Genomic DNA, 19,597 nt, shown 5'->3' on the forward strand with positions numbered 1-19,597 from the left:
ATTTCCATCCATATGGGTCTTCTTTCTAAAGATCCATTTGCACCCAACTGTCTTTCGACAGGGTACATGATTCACCAAAGTTTAAACTTGGTTATCATACATGGGCTTGATCTCGTTGTCCATTGCCTCTTTCTATTTAGCAACCTCAGTGCCTGTCATTGCTTCCGTGTAGCTAGCCGGTTCTTCCAAATTTACCAGTGTACTGTCACTGATAAATGTATCACCATCTGTAGTTATACAGAAACCATAAAACCCAGGTGGCATGTTAACTCCACTGGTACGACGAAGAGGTAATGAATTGTCAACTGGCTCAACTGGAATTTCTTCCTCTGGTTGAGTGCTAGTGTAACACCCTGTTTTGGATTATTCTGTGATTCATGGCTGGTGGACTGTAATTCAATTATAGGAAGGCTTTAGGGCTTTAAGGAATTAAGGTTTGGGCTCTATTGGAGGATGTTATTATGGTAATGGGACCAAGGCCATGAATGGTGTATTTGGAACCGAGGATGGACTGGGGAAGGTTATGTGTCAGACCGCTTGCGAGGGTTAAGGTTTTAAGTTCGACAAATGGTGAGCCAAAAGTATCGGTATAGAAGTGTAGATCTTTTCAAGACCGTTCTGTGGATATAAAGAACGCCAAAATCAGAGTTGAAATGAAGAAGTTATGACTATTTAAAGTTAGAGTGAAATTGGGTGAAAACTCGTCCTCACGAGGTGAGAATATGTTCTCACGACGTGAGAATATGTGCTCACGATGTGCGAGCCCTCACAAGGTGAGAATATGTGCTCATGACGTGAGCGCTGCTGCAACCCAAGCCCACTAACGTTTAGGGTTTCCTACGTATTTAAGCCCCCTTAACTCGGTTTTAGGATTCATTTCTCAGCCTCCACCTCCCTCCAACTCAGAAAACCCTAACCCTAATCCCTTTTTGGTGGTTTTGGATCCATTTTGGTGATTTGGTGGCTAGAAGAAGAAGAAGATGTTCTAGAGTGCTGGTCCAACAAGGAAGCTTCATCATCATCATCTTGTGCACATTCTGGACCTTTGTAAGTGTCCAAGATTCAACCTTTATGAGTTTAAGTTTCTAGATCTAGGTTGTTGTCCTATTTTCTTAATGTATGATCAAAGTTTGAATGGAAAGAAATCATAAAGTTAGCAACTTTATGATAGGTTTTAGGTATAACAAAACAATAAACTTAACTCTTAAGTTCACATGCAACCTAAAACAAGATCTATGTTTTCTCTAATTGAACATACAACAAAATAGCAAAGGCAAGAACCCTAGAACCCTATGACAATTTTCGAAAAACATAAATGAGGGTTTAGATTCTAACCTTGATTGTTATTATAGTAAATAACAATTAATCCTCTTGTAGATCTTCTTCTTGGAGCAAGCACTTCAAATGTAGTGCCTCTATTAGCTCACACCCAAAGCAAGTAACAAGAAAATTGGAATAATCTACTATAATAAATGAAGATAATTTTGCCACATGTCAATTTCTAATGAATTTTGACACTTGTCATTTTGTGATATTTTTTAAATAAGTAATATCCACATGTCAATTTATGGTTTTTTTCAATTTTTAAAATTAAAAAACCACATAATACTTATACTTATATATGTAAAGTATCAAATTTAATAAATATTATATACTATATTGCAACTAATATGTTTCTTCATTCCTTATTTCAAAATTTTATTTTAAAAAATACTTATTATTTACATTTTAAAATTTTATTTTTTTAATCAGCCCGTATAATAAACGGATTTTACAACTAATAAATTAACGGATTTTACACGTAGTAAATTAAGATATAACAAATAATTGTAGTAAACCATAAAGCCCAAAAATGAATTCTTTGTAAAGTCAAAAGCAAACCGAAAAGCCCAGCATTTCCACTGCCCTCCTTCTCCATCGTTGTCCATCATCGACGAGACAACCAGACGAGCCTCAACCCTAGACGGCTCGACCAAGTCTCCGACGACCACTCGCCACTCACAACTCGATGATCTACTATTCTGCACAGCAGCACAGGGAAAATTTATATCTATAGCTTCGTAAGCGGTAAGTAAACTAGGGTTCTTGATTTTCATTTGATTCGTACACTATACTTATTGATTTGCATTTCTGTTTATCAATCTGGGATCATATGAAAGTAAATTTTGACTTCTTGTTATGTTTATGGCGCTTACACACTCTACCGAATGTCTAGTCTCCCTTAAAGCCTCTGCCCTTTCCACGATATATTAATTTTGTTTACTTGCTACAGAAATAGGCTAAACGTGGTTTATATTTTCATATAAAGTAGTTGGAGCGATTTGATGTCAACCAAAAATTATAAATTATCACTTGCATTTTAACAAACAGTTAGCATGCGTACGTAATAAGAAACTATATAAATATATTTGCTGAATACCAAATCCAGAAAAAGACACGAGCTATATTGTCAATTTTCAGAACTCAAAGACTGAGCTACAGTTAATTAGAGTACATGTTGCATCATGGATTGTTCAACAGCCTCCTCTAATTCGATTTTGTTGCAGATCCTCATCCCCATTCATAGGAGAAATGAAACTTGTTCAGGGTGTTCTAAGGTCTCTTGCAGCTGGCATTTCACCTAGTTGCCATGGTTTTTCAATCACCAGGGCTTTAGCTACAAGTAGTGCTTCAGGTATCATAACCATGTATTCTTATTTTGTTATAAGTTCATAATTACTGTGACATTGATTCATATCTCATTTGTTTATTCTTTCACAGCTATCGACCCCTACGCGAATACAAACACTTCAGAGACATTGGATGACTTTGAAAGAAGCATTTTTGGTGATCTTCCAGGAAGCAGTTTGACTTCAAGTTCCTTCTTTCAGAAATTAGATCAGCAAAAAAAGGCGCTAGATAGATCTAGAATGAATGGTCCTTCTAGAAGATCAGGATTTTTGGATGGTCTAGATGATAGTTTCACATCTTTGACTGATGGTATGGATGGGAAATTGAAGGAAGCTGCTACTTACTTTGAATATGACATGAATGAAATTGAGAAAGATGATTATAAGTTCAGATCAGATGTCACATTTTGGCCTGGTAACACTTATGATGTTAAGGTATTATCAACTCTTATAAAACAATAACTATCTTTTTAACTATTTTCAACTTTTTTTTTTTTTTATTTTATTATTTTTTTTTTTAATCTCTCTTTCTCAATTATGTAAATATCCAGGATCTTGATCTTACAAAACCAGGCATTCGTAAGCCATCAAAAAGATTAGAGTTTGAAGTAACAACACAAGAAGTTCTACAAAAAGCTGATTTCAGGGTAAGCAATTTTTGCAGCTTTAAATATCATTCATTTTCATTTCACTTAATGATTATTTGCATATGCTTGATGCAGAATGTGAGGTTTCTTGCTAACTTTATAACCGAGGCTGGAGTTATTATCAAGAGAAGCAAGGTATAGAACTATAAATAACAATTTTCTATTGTTTTATTGCATTTTGAAGTTGGTATTTTAGTTTCTTTTTAAATGTTTTTTGTTATGATGTAGACAAAAATCAGTGCAAAAGCACAGAGGAAGATAGCTAGAGAGATAAAAACAGCAAGGGCATTTGGATTAATGCCATTTACAACAATGGGAACAAAACACTTCATTTATGGGAGGACAATGCAGGATCTTGACAAGGATTATGAGTATGAAGTTTATGAGCAGAATTTTGTTGATTCAGATGCTTCTTAGAGCCTTTTGTTTTTGTTTGTTGTAAGTGTCTTTATCCATTTAGACCTTTTTTGATTACCGAATGATTCCAAAGTACATTTTTGTTTTGAGGAGATTACATCCCTCAACATCATGCTGATCTATATTGTAGGATTGGCTTTTGCTTATTGCTTATGTAGCACCACCTCATCTCCCAAATGAAATAAACATATAAACATTGAAGTTTTTTGTGTTGATGTAATCTTTTTGATAGGCCTTCTAAACAATGATTTCAGTTGTTAAAAATAAAACTATTCTTTTTACTCATTCATGACCATGTCATAATTCATAAATGTGGCTTATGACATGTTTGTTGGTTTCCATTTTGTACTAAAACCTTTTAGAAGAGGTTTACTATTCAATTCGTATTTGTTGAGGGATTTTCACAAGGGTAAATTTATGTTTTGTTCTCCGATGAAAAAATGAATTAGTCAAAATGTGAATCGGGAAAATGGTCAAAACACCCAAATCAACAATGGTTAATGGTAAATGACATAACGAGTTTTTATTTAGCATTACGCATTTGTTTGTGATTAATAAATAAATATTCAAGGGATTTATCATTTCTTTATGAGTTATGATTTCTCAGTCCAATACAATTAACGATTCGGGTGCTTGATAGAAAAAATGGCCTTACATAAATCAAAAAACTGAGTTCAAAGAAACTTGCTTTAAACCACATACAAAATCACAATTTACAACTGTACAAAGATATAACATTTACATCAAAAGTTGGGTAGAATTTATAATGTTAGCTTTCTGAGCTATCATCATTTTATCAATCTGTCTGTTTGCCTGTTGAGGGAGCATACAAGGAGGTGCTTCTGAAGGCATAGTCGCTGATCTTGCTAAAAAAACTGTTTGCTTTTGATCCGCAAAACAATACAAAGAGTCCACACACTCTTCATGTGAAGTCGAAGGCCTAACCGGTTTAAAATCCAACAGCTTGGCGTATTCCACTATCAAATGATACATGTAATCATAAATCCTATCAATATTCAATCTCTCCATGAAATCTTGCACCGATTTCCCTATCTCCTCCGCCTGTCAATCACCACAAAACAAAACAAAATTAAATGTAAATCTATCAAAGAATAAGAAAGTAGGTGGAAACTTTACCTTGATCGGATTTTCATTTCCCCATTCGACGGCTGTTTTAATGGATGGACATATGTTTTCTGGAGAGATGGGTAAGTAGTTTCTTTTTGGAAAAAGGCCTCGGCTGAAGAAATCATCATACTTTGGGTTGATTATAAGAGGAACGCAACCACATGCCAAAATGTATTTCAAGCTTACAGACCAAGCATACCCCTCAGCATATATTTTATACCGATGATTGCATTGGTTCGATAGCTTCGACTGCTTAAACCCATCCATTACTTCTCGGGTCCAATTCTACAACACAATACCAAAAAAATGAGTAAAAGAAATCAAAAAAGAAAAATCATAAATCATTTAGGTACCTGACGCATGATTTCTGCTCCCCATTGTTCAGTGTCGTTACACTGCAACAATGCTTCTCTGATCGGAGAAACAACATCTGGGTTTCCTCTCCAATATGCATACGGATACTTGTTCTTCCAGCTTTGTTTCTGCGAACCTTCTTTAATGCTTTGAAACTCTTCTTCCCATGGTCCTATGTTGATTTCTGGCCTGATTCAATTCACATATTATCAAGTTTATACAGATCGATTTGTCAAGAGTGATGAAAAGATTCAAGAGTTTTACCAGCCCCAAAAAGACCAGTCGGGAAACGGGATGTCGTAGTGGTTAGGGGTGGTGCAATAGCGGAAAATAGGAAGAGGGGTATTCGATGAGTTTCTTTCGATTAAGGGTTTGTCCATGCAATCGAACATCATGTCCACATCTGGGATTCTACCGGGGAATCTTTTAAGGAGCTGCAAAAATCCCCATATGGTAAACATGGCGCGACTCTGGACACAATCGTAATAATAATCCACGTACAGTTTTCCATTGATGATGACGACGCGGAAAGAAGCGAACTTTTTTACTTCCATTAACAGGGCGTGTGAAATACGGGTTTCGGACCATGGCTCCAGATCGTGATGTATCCATCTGAAAAAACGAGGGCATTTTTCGATTTTGCGAGTGAATGGGATTTGGTTAGTGTGAGACTTAATTCCACAGGAAAAGAAAGAGCACTGTATGATTCTGGAAGCTCGAGCGATCTTTGTTTCGTTGTTGAATTGTTTGGCAGGGAATTCATGCCAAGGCGTTGGTTCTAAGTTGTAACCGATAATGGTTTTGGTCTGCGTTGCCAAGTTGTCCACCTGTTCGACGAAATGCCACAATCAACAACAGCTTAAAAATTGGCAGAAATGTAAAGAAAGATTAGGAAGATACCTCAAAGAGGAAGACGCCGGTGAGAACGAGAACGAACAGAAGAACACGGAAAAGCGGGAGGGACGTAGGGCTTCGGTTCGGTTTCCTTGCAACCGTGCCCATGATTTGAGCTTCCTCAACATTGCGTTGTGTAAGAACGATGTAAAACTCGAAAATTACGTATCTCCTTCCTTCCCTCCCTCTCTCTCTAACAGTTGTCTCTCTCTCATATCGCAGTGAGTTTGTGAACACCACAAATTGCCATTCCCGCCTCCTACTCCTCCGAGCGTCTCCCAGCAATTGAATTCCATGTCGCCTTTCCTCAATTATCACAAACACATAATCAACCATGGTACACCAAACACTTTTTCTTTATATGTTACGAGTTTAGACTTTAGAGACCATTAAAATGTAATTTTTACTAATTGCAACATATAAAATTATAAATGCAATAATAATTTCCACATTATGAAAAAAATATAAACTAGCAATATGAAAACATCATGAATAATACCGATACTGGAATATTAAAAAACGTTTCCATTGAAATTCTTAATATTTTCTCATTCGATGTAGATATATGGACGTTTTTTATAACGAATGTTTGGAGCTTTCTAGCTTTTAACTTTTAATAAAAAAAACTCAATTTAAACAAAACACTTCGTTTGGGAGCATGAACGTTTGACATTTAGTTTAAATAAAAGTTCTAAATTAATAATAATAAAAAAAAAACATTTCATGTATCATTTATGAAAAAGCTATTGAGTTTTTTCAATCGTCCTTAAAAATATATTTGTATATTTATCTTTTTTAAACAATTATTATTTTATGTAGTTTTACATACTTCAAAAACTTTCAATTATTTTTGTCAAACACTTATATAACAAATAAAAATATACAACTTTCAGTCACCATCTAATTTTCCTAAACATGTTCTATGTAATATTCCAAAATATTTTTCTTATATGATGTATAGATTCAAACTTGGCAAGGACGGTTCTAAGGGGTTCCCGGTGTGGCACCGGCAACCCCTTAACTTTTCTGGCCGCAGTGAATTTATTTTCGATTTTCAGTTTTTTCTACTTATTTTTCATGTATCGGCAACACCTATTCATCCTGGCAACACCTACCATGTATTCCTACATCTGTCCCTGAAACTTGGGGCTGGAGTCAAGCTCAATGTGTTTGGAGGTATTTTAATAAAAGTCTCTTAATTTATCAAAAACTTCTTAAAAATTCATATATAAATACAGAACCATGTCTGAATTTAATTAAAAAAAAACACACACACATACACACTTTGTATTCCTTTATGGCTTTATGCCCTTGCATCTGAATGGCCAAGTTGGCTCTGCACATCACCAACTTTATGTTGTTTTAGGTTAAGAGGTATAATCACTACATGTCTACTAAAAAAAGTGACGTCACATCATTTTTACAATATCCCTACTATCACACCACAAACCTGAAACATCTCAAAAATACTAAGTAAAAAAATAGTTTAAAATCAACCAAACCATTAAATATATATTCGAAAACCATCAAGAATGTCATAATAGAAAAGCAATAGTTATCAAAGTACAATCCCAAAATCATAAAGCGTCAAACACAGGTTGATGTGATGCGATCATGCCAGGTCACCGGAAGTACCTGAAAAACGTTTAAACATAAACCGTAAGCACAAAGTTTAATGAGTTTCCCCAAAATGTCACATACCATACATCATACATATATATCATACATAAACATATAACGAGTCTATTTCACCCCTAAGTCCCTTCCGACTCTCTAAGTCCCTTCCGACTCCTTCGATATCTTTCAACCGATACGAGTCTATTCCACCCCTACAACTAAGCATACAATCATACTACCAAGAGTCACAAAGACAACAATCACGTATAGACATATCAGTAAGTGTCACGAAGACCACTACTAGCCTACAACATAATCCAATGGGTCGGCATTGGCGCCTTCGACCCATAAATAAAGTGAGGAGACTCACCTCAGTCTGATGATAAACAAATCATACTCTCGGTCTGTTGTTACCAGTGTTGTAAAACTCGCCGCGTTGTCCGGTTACTCCTACGAGTACTCGTTACTCGGCCCCTTACCGAGGCGAGTTGCAGAATCCTGAGTACTCCCCGATCGGCCCCTTACTGAACTGAGGGTGTTGTAAAACCAGGTCAACTCGGTAATTAATATGTATAATATACTTAACGGTTTAATATTTAACACACACACACATGTGATTATTACTACATATATATCTTAAATTTTCAACAATTATTCACGATGTGGGACCATTATCCGTTTTTCTGTTTTTGTATATTCATATATATCTAATTTTGTTATATATTTCAATCAACTTTTGATTTTAACTTATGATTTTGACATATATAATTTCCCTAAAAATATTTCTACATAAATTAAAATTACCGAATCCGAGTACTCCCCGAGTACTCCTGAGTACTCGCTACTCGGTAGTCGGCCGAACAGGTACCGAGTAACGAGTTTTACAACCTTGGCTGTTACCACGACTCCTCACACTGAACATATTCAAAAATCAACCCTAATTAATAATCAGGGCAATAACCTCTAATCAATGGTCTAAAATCATATTTTATCTCACTAAGGGTAAAAGACCATTTTACCCTTCCCTACTTGGCCCATCTAATTCATGACCCAAACTCATAATGACCCAAGGCTCAAAATGACCCAAAAGACCTTTTGGTGAGTATGCCTTGCATACCACCCCATTACGCCCAGCGTATTGGGTTCCAACAGAAAAAGAAATCGGGCTCAACCCGTTACGCCATGCGTACCTAGGAGGTACGCCCAACGTACTTCACTGTTGCCTAAAACTCAACTTTAAGTCCTTAATGCTTTAAGACCAAACGTACAAATCATAGATCTAACTTTTAAAAAGGTCTTAACTGATAAAGTTGGTAACTTTAAGCCTTTGCATGGCTTAATAGGACCCAACACTAAACTCTAAATCCAAAACTTCATAAAAAGATCAACAAATCATGCATAAGTGGACTACAACCCCCAAGATTCGATTTTTATGGCTTATCAAACTCAGAGATGGCTAGAAATGATGCTCGAAGGTTCTAGAGTAACTTCTAATCACAAGATCCAAGCAATGGGACCAAAATATGCCATAACATGACCCAAAACTAGATCTACACATAAGAGTTATAAAGTTTGAAGCTTTATACCTCCAGAAGATGCTTAATGAAGAACTAAGCCAAGCTAACCAACACTTCTCTAATGAGCTCATTTTTTTTTCAATATGCACCAAAAACACACCAAATAACTCAAATGGTTTAAGAATCTCACAAATATGGCTAGGGTTTCGAAATGATGCTTTGGGACAATGGAGGCTGATGATGAGAGAGGCCTTGAGGGTCTTAAGTTGTTAAATAGGGTCTAAACCCTAAAAATTAGGGTTTGACACCTTCATGAGTACGCCCAGTGTACCAAGCACGTACGCCCAACGTACTAGAGAAAACACGTGATCACCTTTAATGACCTACACCTGGCGTACCCATCATGTACGCCTAGCGTAGGGACCGATTTTGCAAATTTTTTAATAAACAAAGTCGAATATAAAAATACCTGGAACATGGGAATTACAAAACCATTGGAAATGGTTAATACTCAACCTCATATATACTTAATTATTTTTTTATTTTTAAAATTGCATTAAATAAAAAAATTTCAGATCGTTAAGTATTATTTGTTAGCGGTGAGATTCCTCTGTTTTTTTTAACTTTATTTTGAGAAAATTTATATGTTTGACTATTTTTTCTTAAAGTACGTCATCGATCCTCGTTGTGGTGGACAACGATGTCGCCCGTTTAGCTTTGTGCCTTCCCTTCGGTCGACAAAGTACGACTTCTGGTGGACCCTTCACTCAATCTCGTTAATGTCATCACTGAGGTCAATGCCAAAACCCACATTCGACTCAGATGTTCTCGACCTTTTGTTGTTGAAAAGCTTGGAACTGGGAATGATGAAACTCTTACGGTATATGTTGTTGGAAATAGTTTGTGGAGTATGGATGGTTGGTGAATAGAGATTGTTGTTGACATGCGGATGTTAACATGTGTTGTATCCACCAATATGCGCATACGAACCATTTGGGGTTTTTGGAGTATTTTGATTTTGATCCATAATTACTAGATAAAATTTTGAGAGTAAAGAAAGAACTGGACGTGTTTATAGTGTGAAATATGTACAAGAATGTTAGTATTTAATGGTAACTAGAAATGAGGCCCGTGCGTTGCACGGGTCGGATTTTTTTTATTGATGTTTGGCGGGTCACGAAAGTAGGATGCTATAATGTCATTCAAATACAATACAGCTGGATAAGAAATGAAAGTAATCAAATAAATTAGTGTACGTTGTTGTTTTTTGCGTTTAACGCACAATCCTTTGATATATGAACCATCATGGTCCTACACAATACAAATTACATCATATCAGCAGAAGCAGAATGACATTTTTTAGTATTAAATTTGAAAGTTTTCGGTTTTCCAGTTATGCCCCTATTAAAAAAAATTTACCTATTCGAATATAGCCCTCACTCCACCAATGACGGACAATGGTCTATTAGAATCATATGTAAAGGCGATTATTCACAAAGTTCATTAATTTATAGGAAAATTTTCATAGTGATTATAGAGAAATGGTTTACCTAGTGCACATAAGATTTGTAGGTGGTAGAAAATAAAAAGGAAAAATGAAAATGAAATATAACTAAAGAATTAGGATGACAAATAATTACATACCTTCACCTTTTTCGTTTTCTTTTTCTTCTTTTTCTCAGCTACATCACCTAATATGAGAGATGGTTGCACTTCATCCATCTGAAGAGAAAATGAAAAATTGTCAAACATGGTAAAACTGTAAAAGTATATTTAAATGAATAAGTGATTACAAACCAAAAATTTCTGAAATACCTGCTAGAACAGCAAGATTCATGTCCTCCACCGTCATCTTGTCCTTCCACCCTCAAGCTTCACTAATGGCAACAATCTTCCACCGGTTCCTATATATTAAATAATTAATTACCATCTTAACCCTTTATTATTTTATTGAAAAATAAAAAAAAATGTGTCGAATTTTGTTGTTTTTTTAATTATATTACCGTTTAATCCAAAAAATACATAACTGATCCTACTTCTTGCTCCATTGTGAAATGGTAATTCAGTGACATCTCTTGCATCCTTTTCAAAAACCATTCATCAGAGTTCACATCTTCCCCTTTTTTAATCCTTTGTCCAACATTTGTCATCACCTCAAACATTCGGTCTCTGAATCTCCAATGGAAAAAGCAATTTGGCTTGCAAGAATGGTTCAACATATCTGTGGAAAAAGACCATAGTTATGAGATTCTATATTGAAGTAAAGGGTAAAAAAGGAATAAGAATAAAAAGGGTATACCTGCATAGGGAGCAAACATATTTGCATCTTGAATTAATGAACCAAATCTTATTCTGAAATTAATATGTCTTGTTTGTGCCATACTAACTGCCCAAACAAATCTTTCTGGATCTCGGGCAAGTCGTTTTACTTTCAAGGGCATATTAGAGTGCTAACAACATATACATATTAAACATACAGTAGTTTGATTACCACCAGTTCACGATGAAACATCAAACCCATACTGATTTCTACCAAGATGAAACGTGATAAACAAAAAGAAGAACATTGATTCTTCTTCTTCTTTGTGAAGAGCCAAATGAAACAAACCCAAACAGCTCCATGTTTCAGTTGATTTTTTTTTCACACTTACACAACAGTTGAATACCATTATTCAACCATTGAAAATAAGACTTGCAACCCGAAGATGATATTTTGCATTTGCTTAAGCTGGGCATTTCTACAAACACGTAGTGGGCATGGACACAAAGCGATACATGCACATGGAAACTGGAAACAGCAAGGTGGTATGAAGAATGGGAAAAGTAATCGATTCTATTGTGAATATATACCAAAATACACACAGATATACCAACATAAACACACATATAAAAAATCAAACCTTCATTTGTTTAGAAAAGTGAAGTAAAACGAACCTGAAATCAAATGTCGGTGTTGTAGTTGCAGAAGGAATTGTTAGTCCTTAGAGAAGGAGAAGGCAGGGTCGAAGGCTTCACATGGGAGTCGACGGCATACGCCGCCTCTTGAAAAGCCCTAAAAATATCTTCTAACAATGTCAAAATTGGAACTATAAAATGGTAAGCTGTGGAAGCATTACCTTCGAGTCCCGTCTCCATCCCCAACTGTATCCATTCGGGTTGTTAGGTCAAACAAATCAGAAATGAACTAATGACGGTAAAGAACAGTGAAAATCGGAACCCATCAAAGGAAGCAATCAAAGTCGGAGGATTGTCGTCAGGTTCTTCTGCACCAGTGAGAAACAGTGATCAAATCGATGGTGAATAATTACACCGACCGTCGACAGTGGAGGTAGGAGAGTCAATTTGAGAAAGGATAAAGTGAGCGGTCAAGGAAGCATCGATGGGTGACCGGGATTGACGCTTTGAGAGAGGTTTGGAGGAGCGATTTTGAGAGAGGATAAAGTAAGCGGTCGAGTAAGGCGGTGGAAGTAAGGATTAAAGCTGGTGGCGATGACTCATAGCGGTGGAGTTGGAACATCAATCGAATTGTGATTGGGTAGGAAATCGGTGAAGACAATAGGTGAGAAACACGTGTCGATAATGTTTGTAGAAAATGACAAAAACTGCCCAGAAAAAGAATGCACAGCAAAAAAGCCAAAATATGAGAGACCACTATAAATGAAGGACCATCGCTGCCAAAACACCATAATTTTACTGTTCCTTTTCTTCACAACTTTAATATATATATAATAATGTGGTTTGGTTTAAATTTTAAAAAATGGTAATTTTTCCCACACTCGACGGTTAAATCCTCCAAGCCAATCAAAGCCTAGTCCCTGTGAACGTCTATGAATAGCAGCAATCCACAAGACACATATGCCCGAAAGGGGTGGTGTTTAGTGTTCACACGTGGAAAAAGCCTGCCACTCGGTTCCTACACGTACGTTTGCCTCCATTTTGATTCTAATTTTCTACTATTCACCCACTATTTGTGTTAAAACCAAATCCAAATAATCTCTATAGCTTGTATTTTTGATTCAGACAAACCACGATTAAAAGAAATAAACTTCATTAACTTCTATTTTATAGACATTTATAAAATAATAATTCTCTCTCTCTCTCTCTCTCTCTATATATATATATATATATATATATATATATATAGGATGGATCATTTGAGAGCCTATAGTTTTCCGAGAACCTGCCTGAGAACCATACAAGGGCCGTTAGATCAAAATAATAGAAGGTCAAGATGATTTGTGGTATTTTTGTAAAAACTTGGAAAAAAGAAACACGGGGGTATCTGAATTAAATTAATCTGAGGGCATTTTAGGGTTGAGATAACTTGTACCTGATCCTTTCCTTATACGCTATTTCCCCTTCATCTCCTCTCTCTCTCTCTCTCTCTCTCTCTCTCTCTCTTCATCCCCCATCCCTTTAATCTTCATTGCACCTCCCGCAATGAACACTTCAGCCCACATCATCCCCTCTCCGTCGACCGCCTCCCTCCGCCCTCCAACAACCAACCTACCTCTGTCAACAATCAACGCCTTCAACGGCTTACCACTATTTCCTTCATCGACCACCACTACGAAAACCTAATATCTCCGCTCTCTCACTTCTTCCAAAATCCTTCAATCTCTCCACTGTCACCGGCGTCGGAAGCCTAACACTCGACATTTCGTCGGAGATCCATTCAATTTAGTAAAAAAAGGAGAAATCGAACCGAAATGGTGTGCTTTTGCTTTTTGGTTGACCAAACTCGTCAAGTGAGACGATGCAAGACTGTGGCAGGGTTTTGTTCTAGGTGCGGCGGCGGAGTCGCAGATATGAAGACCGTCACCAGGTTTTGCTATGTTCCGTTCTACTGGAAATCGTGGAAAGCTATTATGTGTACTTTCTGGTGACGCCATTCTTAAAACTTACCAGTGATTTGATCGATTAGGACTAGAATTTACTGAGGAAATCGATTGTTTGTTGAGATCGAAGCTCTTCTAATCTAATATCTCTAGAAGTTTATGAAGCCTATTTGTTGAATTTAGTGAGATCATGTCTCGCTTCAGTAGCAGAAGAAACAACTCTCAGCCAAAGCTATTCAAAATAAGGCAAAAGTAACCAGTAACCTTGATTTTGAAATCGAATAGAAAAATTTGTATCTCTATACATCCCGCCTATACACCCGATCGATCAACAAATATCACTTTCAGTCGCATATCCAGCTAAATCAATCAATCCTTTAAGCTTTGTGCACAGAAATGGAGAAGATATGTGTAGCAGTGAGAGTGAGGCCAGCCGTGAAATCATACGAGGATTCCAATTCCAATTCAAATGGCAGTCACTGGAAGGTAGATGACAGCCGTATTTCTCTGTATAGGTCTCTATCCGACACTCCTCTTCCCCTGCTATTTCTTATACTTTTGGTACCTAAACAAACCCTTACCTTTTCGTTTGATTTCTTTCTTTTATCTATCAATTGGATAATCTTATGTATCTGTGTTTATACTTTATACGCAGATCATGTTTTCTACTTTCAATTCCCTTTTCATATTAAGTCTTTTTCATAACTTTGATTTACAGGTTTTTTGCCAAAGTTATTTTTCTATGTATGCAATCTCTCTCTCTTCAGCATTGTTTCTTTTTGGAATGCATGACATGGCTATTGCTATTGCAGCAACTGAAGTAATTCTTGGTTGGCCATTATCAGTCCTTGCTTTTCTTCCAATAACAGTCTACTCTCTACTTCGAAATGTAACGCCCCGATTCTCAGGTATTGATTTAATGTGTGAGTTTCTTGATTTCAAGGGCTACTCGACGAGTTGAATGCCCTACTCTTCGAGTAGCAGCGGGTTGGTCCACGTATTTTAATGACCTACTCGCCGAGTCCAAGAAGGGACTCGACGAGTAGGAGCTGGCAGATGAAACCTTAAATCTCGGGGTTTTGCACCCTATTTAAAGGATCATTGGCCTCCCCCAGCCTCCCCTTTTACTGTTTCTTGTCCCTCTCAAACCCTAATCGAGTGTGTGTGTTCCATTTGTGTATTTTGAGCTTGGAAGAGGATTTTGTAGAGAAGGGAGCTTGGAGAGCAAGTATTCATAAGCAAGGAGCTTGTAGGATCTGAAATCTACCTTATTGGGCATCTTCTGGAAGGTATAATCGTTACCCTGACCTCATTTCATTCTAGATCCCCTCTTTGGACAAATTCTAGGGTTTTCATGGTATGATTAGAAGCTATTCTTGTGTGCAAGCTAAGATCTGAAGTTGTAACTTCAGAACTGAGCTCCCTTGGGCTTCTTAGTCCATAAAGTTTCCAGCTTGTGCAAGAATGAGACTCTCCCAAGGTGCAAAGCTCCATTGGAAGCTTAGATTGGTCATTTAGGGCCTTTAGAGCCTTGCATGTGCGTAAAGTTTGCAACTTTACATGATAAACATGCCTTCGAATCTTGGATCTATAATCTGGAACCTTGCCATGGCTTAAAAAGCGTCTGCATGGATGAAGGTCTGCAAGGACTTGGCGAGTTGGAGAAACAACTCGGCGAGCCCGTTGAAGATGGCCATGAACTCGACGAGTTGGATGAACAACTCGGCGAGTCCGTTGAAGATTGCCTTGAACTCGGTGAGTCGTTCGAAGACTCGGCGAGTCGGCTAGGGTTTCTCCCAATTCTTGGACACGTATGAACTCGACGAGTTAAAGGGGAACTCGACGAGCCAATCAAGAACTTCACGACTCCTCGAGCTCAGAAGGACTCGACGAGTCGGTGAACTGCACTCGACGAGTCGATCAACATGGAATGTTGACTTTGACTGTGGACTTTGACTTGGACCAAGGGTTGACCAGTTGACTTCTAAGGGTATTCTGGTAATTTGGAGATTTATGAAAAAGGGTTTTATGGAAACCATAGGTGGTGGAGTTCGTGTTGGTGATCCGGGAGTTGAGCTTTCTAGTTTCAGACGACAGTTGCAAGGTGAGTTATCCTCACTATACTAAGGGGTCTAAGGCACCAAGGCCGGCCCATTGGATATATTATCCTAGCAGTGTTAGAGGTTGAGTACGAGTTAGTGTTGCATGCTAGTGGTTATGCCAGTTAGGTGGATCTGTAGGACTACCTGTGATGTTATGTGATTATTACATGCTCAGTGGTTATGTTATGTGTTTGTTATATGGGATGGGTTGAGGTTGTACTGCTTCGTGTGGTAGCCAACAAACCCTAGGAGCATTCCAGTTACGGGCTAAGGTAGACTCGTACTGTGGGCTCGAGAGCATTCCAGTTACGGGCTAAGGGAGACTCGTACTGTGGGCTCGTGGGTATTACAGTCTGTAGGGCTGTGGACCCGTTATGTGCTGTTCTGTTCAGTTTGTTATGATATGTTATTGCTGACATGGTTATGTGGACTGTATGTGTATCGGTATTTCGGGGGTAACTCACTAAGCTTTCGGGCTTACAGTTTCAGTTTATTGTTTCAGGTACATCAGGGGATCGCGGCAAGGCGAAGGCATGATCGTACAACTCCTCATATTATGTTTATGTTTCTGGGAATACTCTGATAAATATTTTGAAAACAAAGTTGTAATGTTTTGATGAACTTGACATGTTTTAAAAGTTTAAATTGGTTTGAAATTTTTGGGTGTTTCAAGTTGGTATCAGAGCCTTGGTTTGAGTGAATTGGAGGAACACTCGTGTAACTCCAGTCTCAAACCAAGGAAAGGATTTTCAAAATGATTTCTCAAAAAGGTTTTCAAAATAAATAAAGGAGGATGCAGGGTGTACGATCAGTCGGAGCCAGTAAGTAGACCCCAAAATACCATACAAGTTATCTGATTATGTGATATGTTACAACAACATGTTAGTACTAGGCTAGGGATCTTCAGAAATTGCACGATAGAATTGTCTGATTTCATGATGCCTACTAGCCTAGGGTTTCCTTTATATGAAATTGACATCATTACTGTAGTTGCTTAGTGTATGCATCACAGTTATACCTAATTAAGATCTTATAGCCTGAGAGTGTTTAATTTGGCCTTATGTTCTGTTCTTGTTTGATTGGGAGCTTAGGGTAGGATTGGATATTCGAAAGTCTATAGGGTCCAGCGTTATGTATGGCTAGCATACACTAGTGCTACAGGGTTGGTGGAAGTTTCATGGATAGGTGGGTTGAGTGAGGCCGGGAGGCCAGTTCTGAGATGTTTATCATTCCTCTAGGGTGAGGATTGAGCGCTCGCCATGTTGTGTATTCAGTTAGGGAATTGTGATGATGCTTGAGACAAATATGGGTAGGTGTGGAAGGTAGTATGGGCCCATACTACTGAAAGCACAGGACCCATAAGCATGTCAAGTAAGTCACAATCCCTAGGGTTAGTAGGGAGTTGGCTCCCAGTTATTTATATGGATTATCTGATATCTTGTGGTATGTTTCAGAATGGTGATGACGAGGCGCTTTGTGGCTGGATCCGGTTCGGGATCAGGATCAGGGGACAGAGGTCAGGAGGGGCCGACAGCACCTGAGCCGGTGGTGCAGATGGGTACAGAGGAGTTGGATGCCAGGATTCGAGAGATCCTGCATGATGGGGTTGCTGCTGCATTTCGGGCTCAGTTACCGGAGATGTTCGGGTCGATTAAGACCGCCATGGTGGAGTATTTTGATGAGCGCTACGCAACCCTTGCAGAGACAGCCGCCGCAGCAGCTGTATCAGCGGCAGGGGGAGGAGTTGGTAGAGGTTTTCAGTATAGGGACTTCGATAACACGAAGCCCCCTACTTTTGATGGGACGCAGGATCCAATCAAGGCTATGAGATGGATTTCAGATGTGGAGGGGTGTTTCTTCACCTGCTCGTGTCCTGCTGACCAGAAGGTCAGGTGTGCTCTGAACCTTCGTAGGTCTGGGGCCAAGGACTAGTGGAGACTTGCGACTGGGTCGTACATTGATGATCAGAGAGCTGCTGTTACTTGGGAGCAGTTCAGGGACATGTTCCGCGCCCGTTACATTCCGCGAGTTGAGCGGGAGCGGTTGGCACAGGAGTTTCTGAGTTTGAGACAGGATGGGGAGTCGGTGACGGAGATCACCCGTATGTTCACTGAGCGGGCGATGTTCTGCCCAGAGTTTGCTTCCGAGCAGTCTCAGATGACCCGTTATCTGAGTATGCTCAAGACTGATATCCGACAGTTTGTATCTACCCAGCGATGTGATACTCTTCTGGAGTTACAGGAGGCCGCCAAACGGCGGGAGTTAGAGATTGAGCTGCAACTGAGGGAGCAGCGGCTGGCCCCGACACAGTCGCAGCCGGCGCCGAAGCGGTCTAAGACCGCTGATTTGAGGTCTGGGAGTCAGTAGATCCGCTCTTGTGGAAAGTGCGGCAGGGTTCATTCTGGGATTTGTCGAGCCAGTAGTGGGTGCCACAGGTGTGGCAAGGAGGGGCACTATGCGAAGGATTGTCGCCAGGCCACTCCGATACCGAGTATGAAGTTATGTTACCATTGTGATCAGGTTGGCCATTTGAAGGCCAACTACCCGTTACTCGCCGCCAAACTGGCGCAGGCTCCAGCGCCGGTTACTTTGAGGATCACAGATGGGAGACCAGTCAGGGCAGAGCCTCCGAAGGCTCAGGGTCGTGCTTTCCAGCTTACAGCGGAGGAGGCCAGAGCAGCACCAGATGTGGTTGCTGGTACGTTTTTAGTGAACTCTTTTCCTGCTTTGGTCTTATTTGACTCGGGGGCGAGTCGGTCCTTCGTATCTCAGTCTTTTAGTAGGGAGTTCAGTGCGCAAGTGGGCGAGTTGGAGTGTCCGTTGCGAGTGTCTATCGCCAACGAACACGGGGTTTCTGCTTCTTCAGTTTATCGAGGGTGTGACTTGGAGATTTTCGGGGTATCCTTTTCGATAGATTTGATTCCGATCCCCATGGGGGAGGTGTGCGTGATTCTGGGCATGGATTGGCTCAGTCGGTTCGGTGCTATGATTAATTGCGAGGGCCATCGAGTGGTAGTTCGAACCCCAAGTGGGGGAGAACTGATTGTATATGGCTAGGGCACCAGAGTAGGATCAGGGTTTTGTTCAGCTGCCAGGGCTCGGCAGCACATTCAGCACGGGTGTGCGGGTTATCTAGCATATGTGGTAGATACGCGAGTCAGGGATCAGATTTTGGTTTCCGATGTATCGGTGGTCAGGGAGATTGCAGATGTGTTTCCGGAGGAGTTGCCAGGGATACCTCCGGAGAGGCAGGTCGAGTTCAGGATCGACCTGGTGCCAGGTGCGGCCCCTATCGCTAAGGCGCCGTACCGATTGGCACCACCAGAGATGCAGGAGCTGTCGTCGCAGCTACAGGAACTGCTGGGCAAGCAGTTCATTCTGTTGCGTTTTGAGCATTCTAACACTCCTAAGTGT

At 39.1% G+C, this 19,597-nt stretch overlaps 2 protein-coding genes and 2 long non-coding RNA genes across 4 annotated transcripts; 2 read left to right on the top strand and 2 right to left on the bottom strand.

Moving 5' to 3' along the window:
- Nucleotides 1-1,900: 1,900 nt before the first annotated feature.
- LOC145135640 (Ribosomal protein S18) lies at nucleotides 1,901-3,948 on the top strand. The gene is made up of 6 exons (XM_079069893.1): nucleotides 1,901-2,067; nucleotides 2,547-2,674; nucleotides 2,761-3,104; nucleotides 3,221-3,316; nucleotides 3,392-3,451; nucleotides 3,545-3,948. The coding sequence occupies exons 2-6, from the start codon at nucleotides 2,572-2,574 to the stop codon at nucleotides 3,731-3,733; spliced, it is 792 nt and encodes a 263-aa protein (XP_078926019.1). The 5' UTR covers nucleotides 1,901-2,067; nucleotides 2,547-2,571; the 3' UTR covers nucleotides 3,734-3,948.
- Nucleotides 3,949-4,345: 397 nt separating this feature from the next.
- LOC145141213 (uncharacterized) lies at nucleotides 4,346-6,461 on the bottom strand. Its single transcript, XM_079074527.1, has 5 exons — nucleotides 6,116-6,461; nucleotides 5,480-6,042; nucleotides 5,215-5,404; nucleotides 4,871-5,146; nucleotides 4,346-4,795 (listed from the first exon to the last, which is right to left on the bottom strand). The coding sequence occupies exons 1-5, from the start codon at nucleotides 6,443-6,445 to the stop codon at nucleotides 4,472-4,474; spliced, it is 1,683 nt and encodes a 560-aa protein (XP_078930653.1). The 5' UTR covers nucleotides 6,446-6,461; the 3' UTR covers nucleotides 4,346-4,471.
- LOC145141214 (uncharacterized) lies at nucleotides 6,142-10,402 on the top strand. The gene is made up of 4 exons (XR_013722497.1): nucleotides 6,142-6,245; nucleotides 6,332-6,446; nucleotides 7,168-7,285; nucleotides 9,912-10,402. It is a non-coding gene; the product is annotated as an uncharacterized LOC145141214 (long non-coding RNA).
- A 75-nt stretch (nucleotides 10,403-10,477) lies between these two features.
- LOC145136143 (uncharacterized) lies at nucleotides 10,478-11,136 on the bottom strand. The gene is made up of 4 exons (XR_013720254.1): nucleotides 11,059-11,136; nucleotides 10,888-10,965; nucleotides 10,663-10,705; nucleotides 10,478-10,554 (listed from the first exon to the last, which is right to left on the bottom strand). It is a non-coding gene; the product is annotated as an uncharacterized LOC145136143 (long non-coding RNA).
- Between the last annotated feature and the right edge of the window lie 8,461 nt (nucleotides 11,137-19,597).

The sequence above is a fragment of the Lactuca virosa genome, chromosome 9, assembly GCF_052849685.1.
Source record: "Lactuca virosa cultivar CGN04683 chromosome 9, Lactuca_virosa_CGN04683_v6, whole genome shotgun sequence".
NCBI lineage: Eukaryota > Viridiplantae > Streptophyta > Magnoliopsida > Asterales > Asteraceae > Lactuca > Lactuca virosa.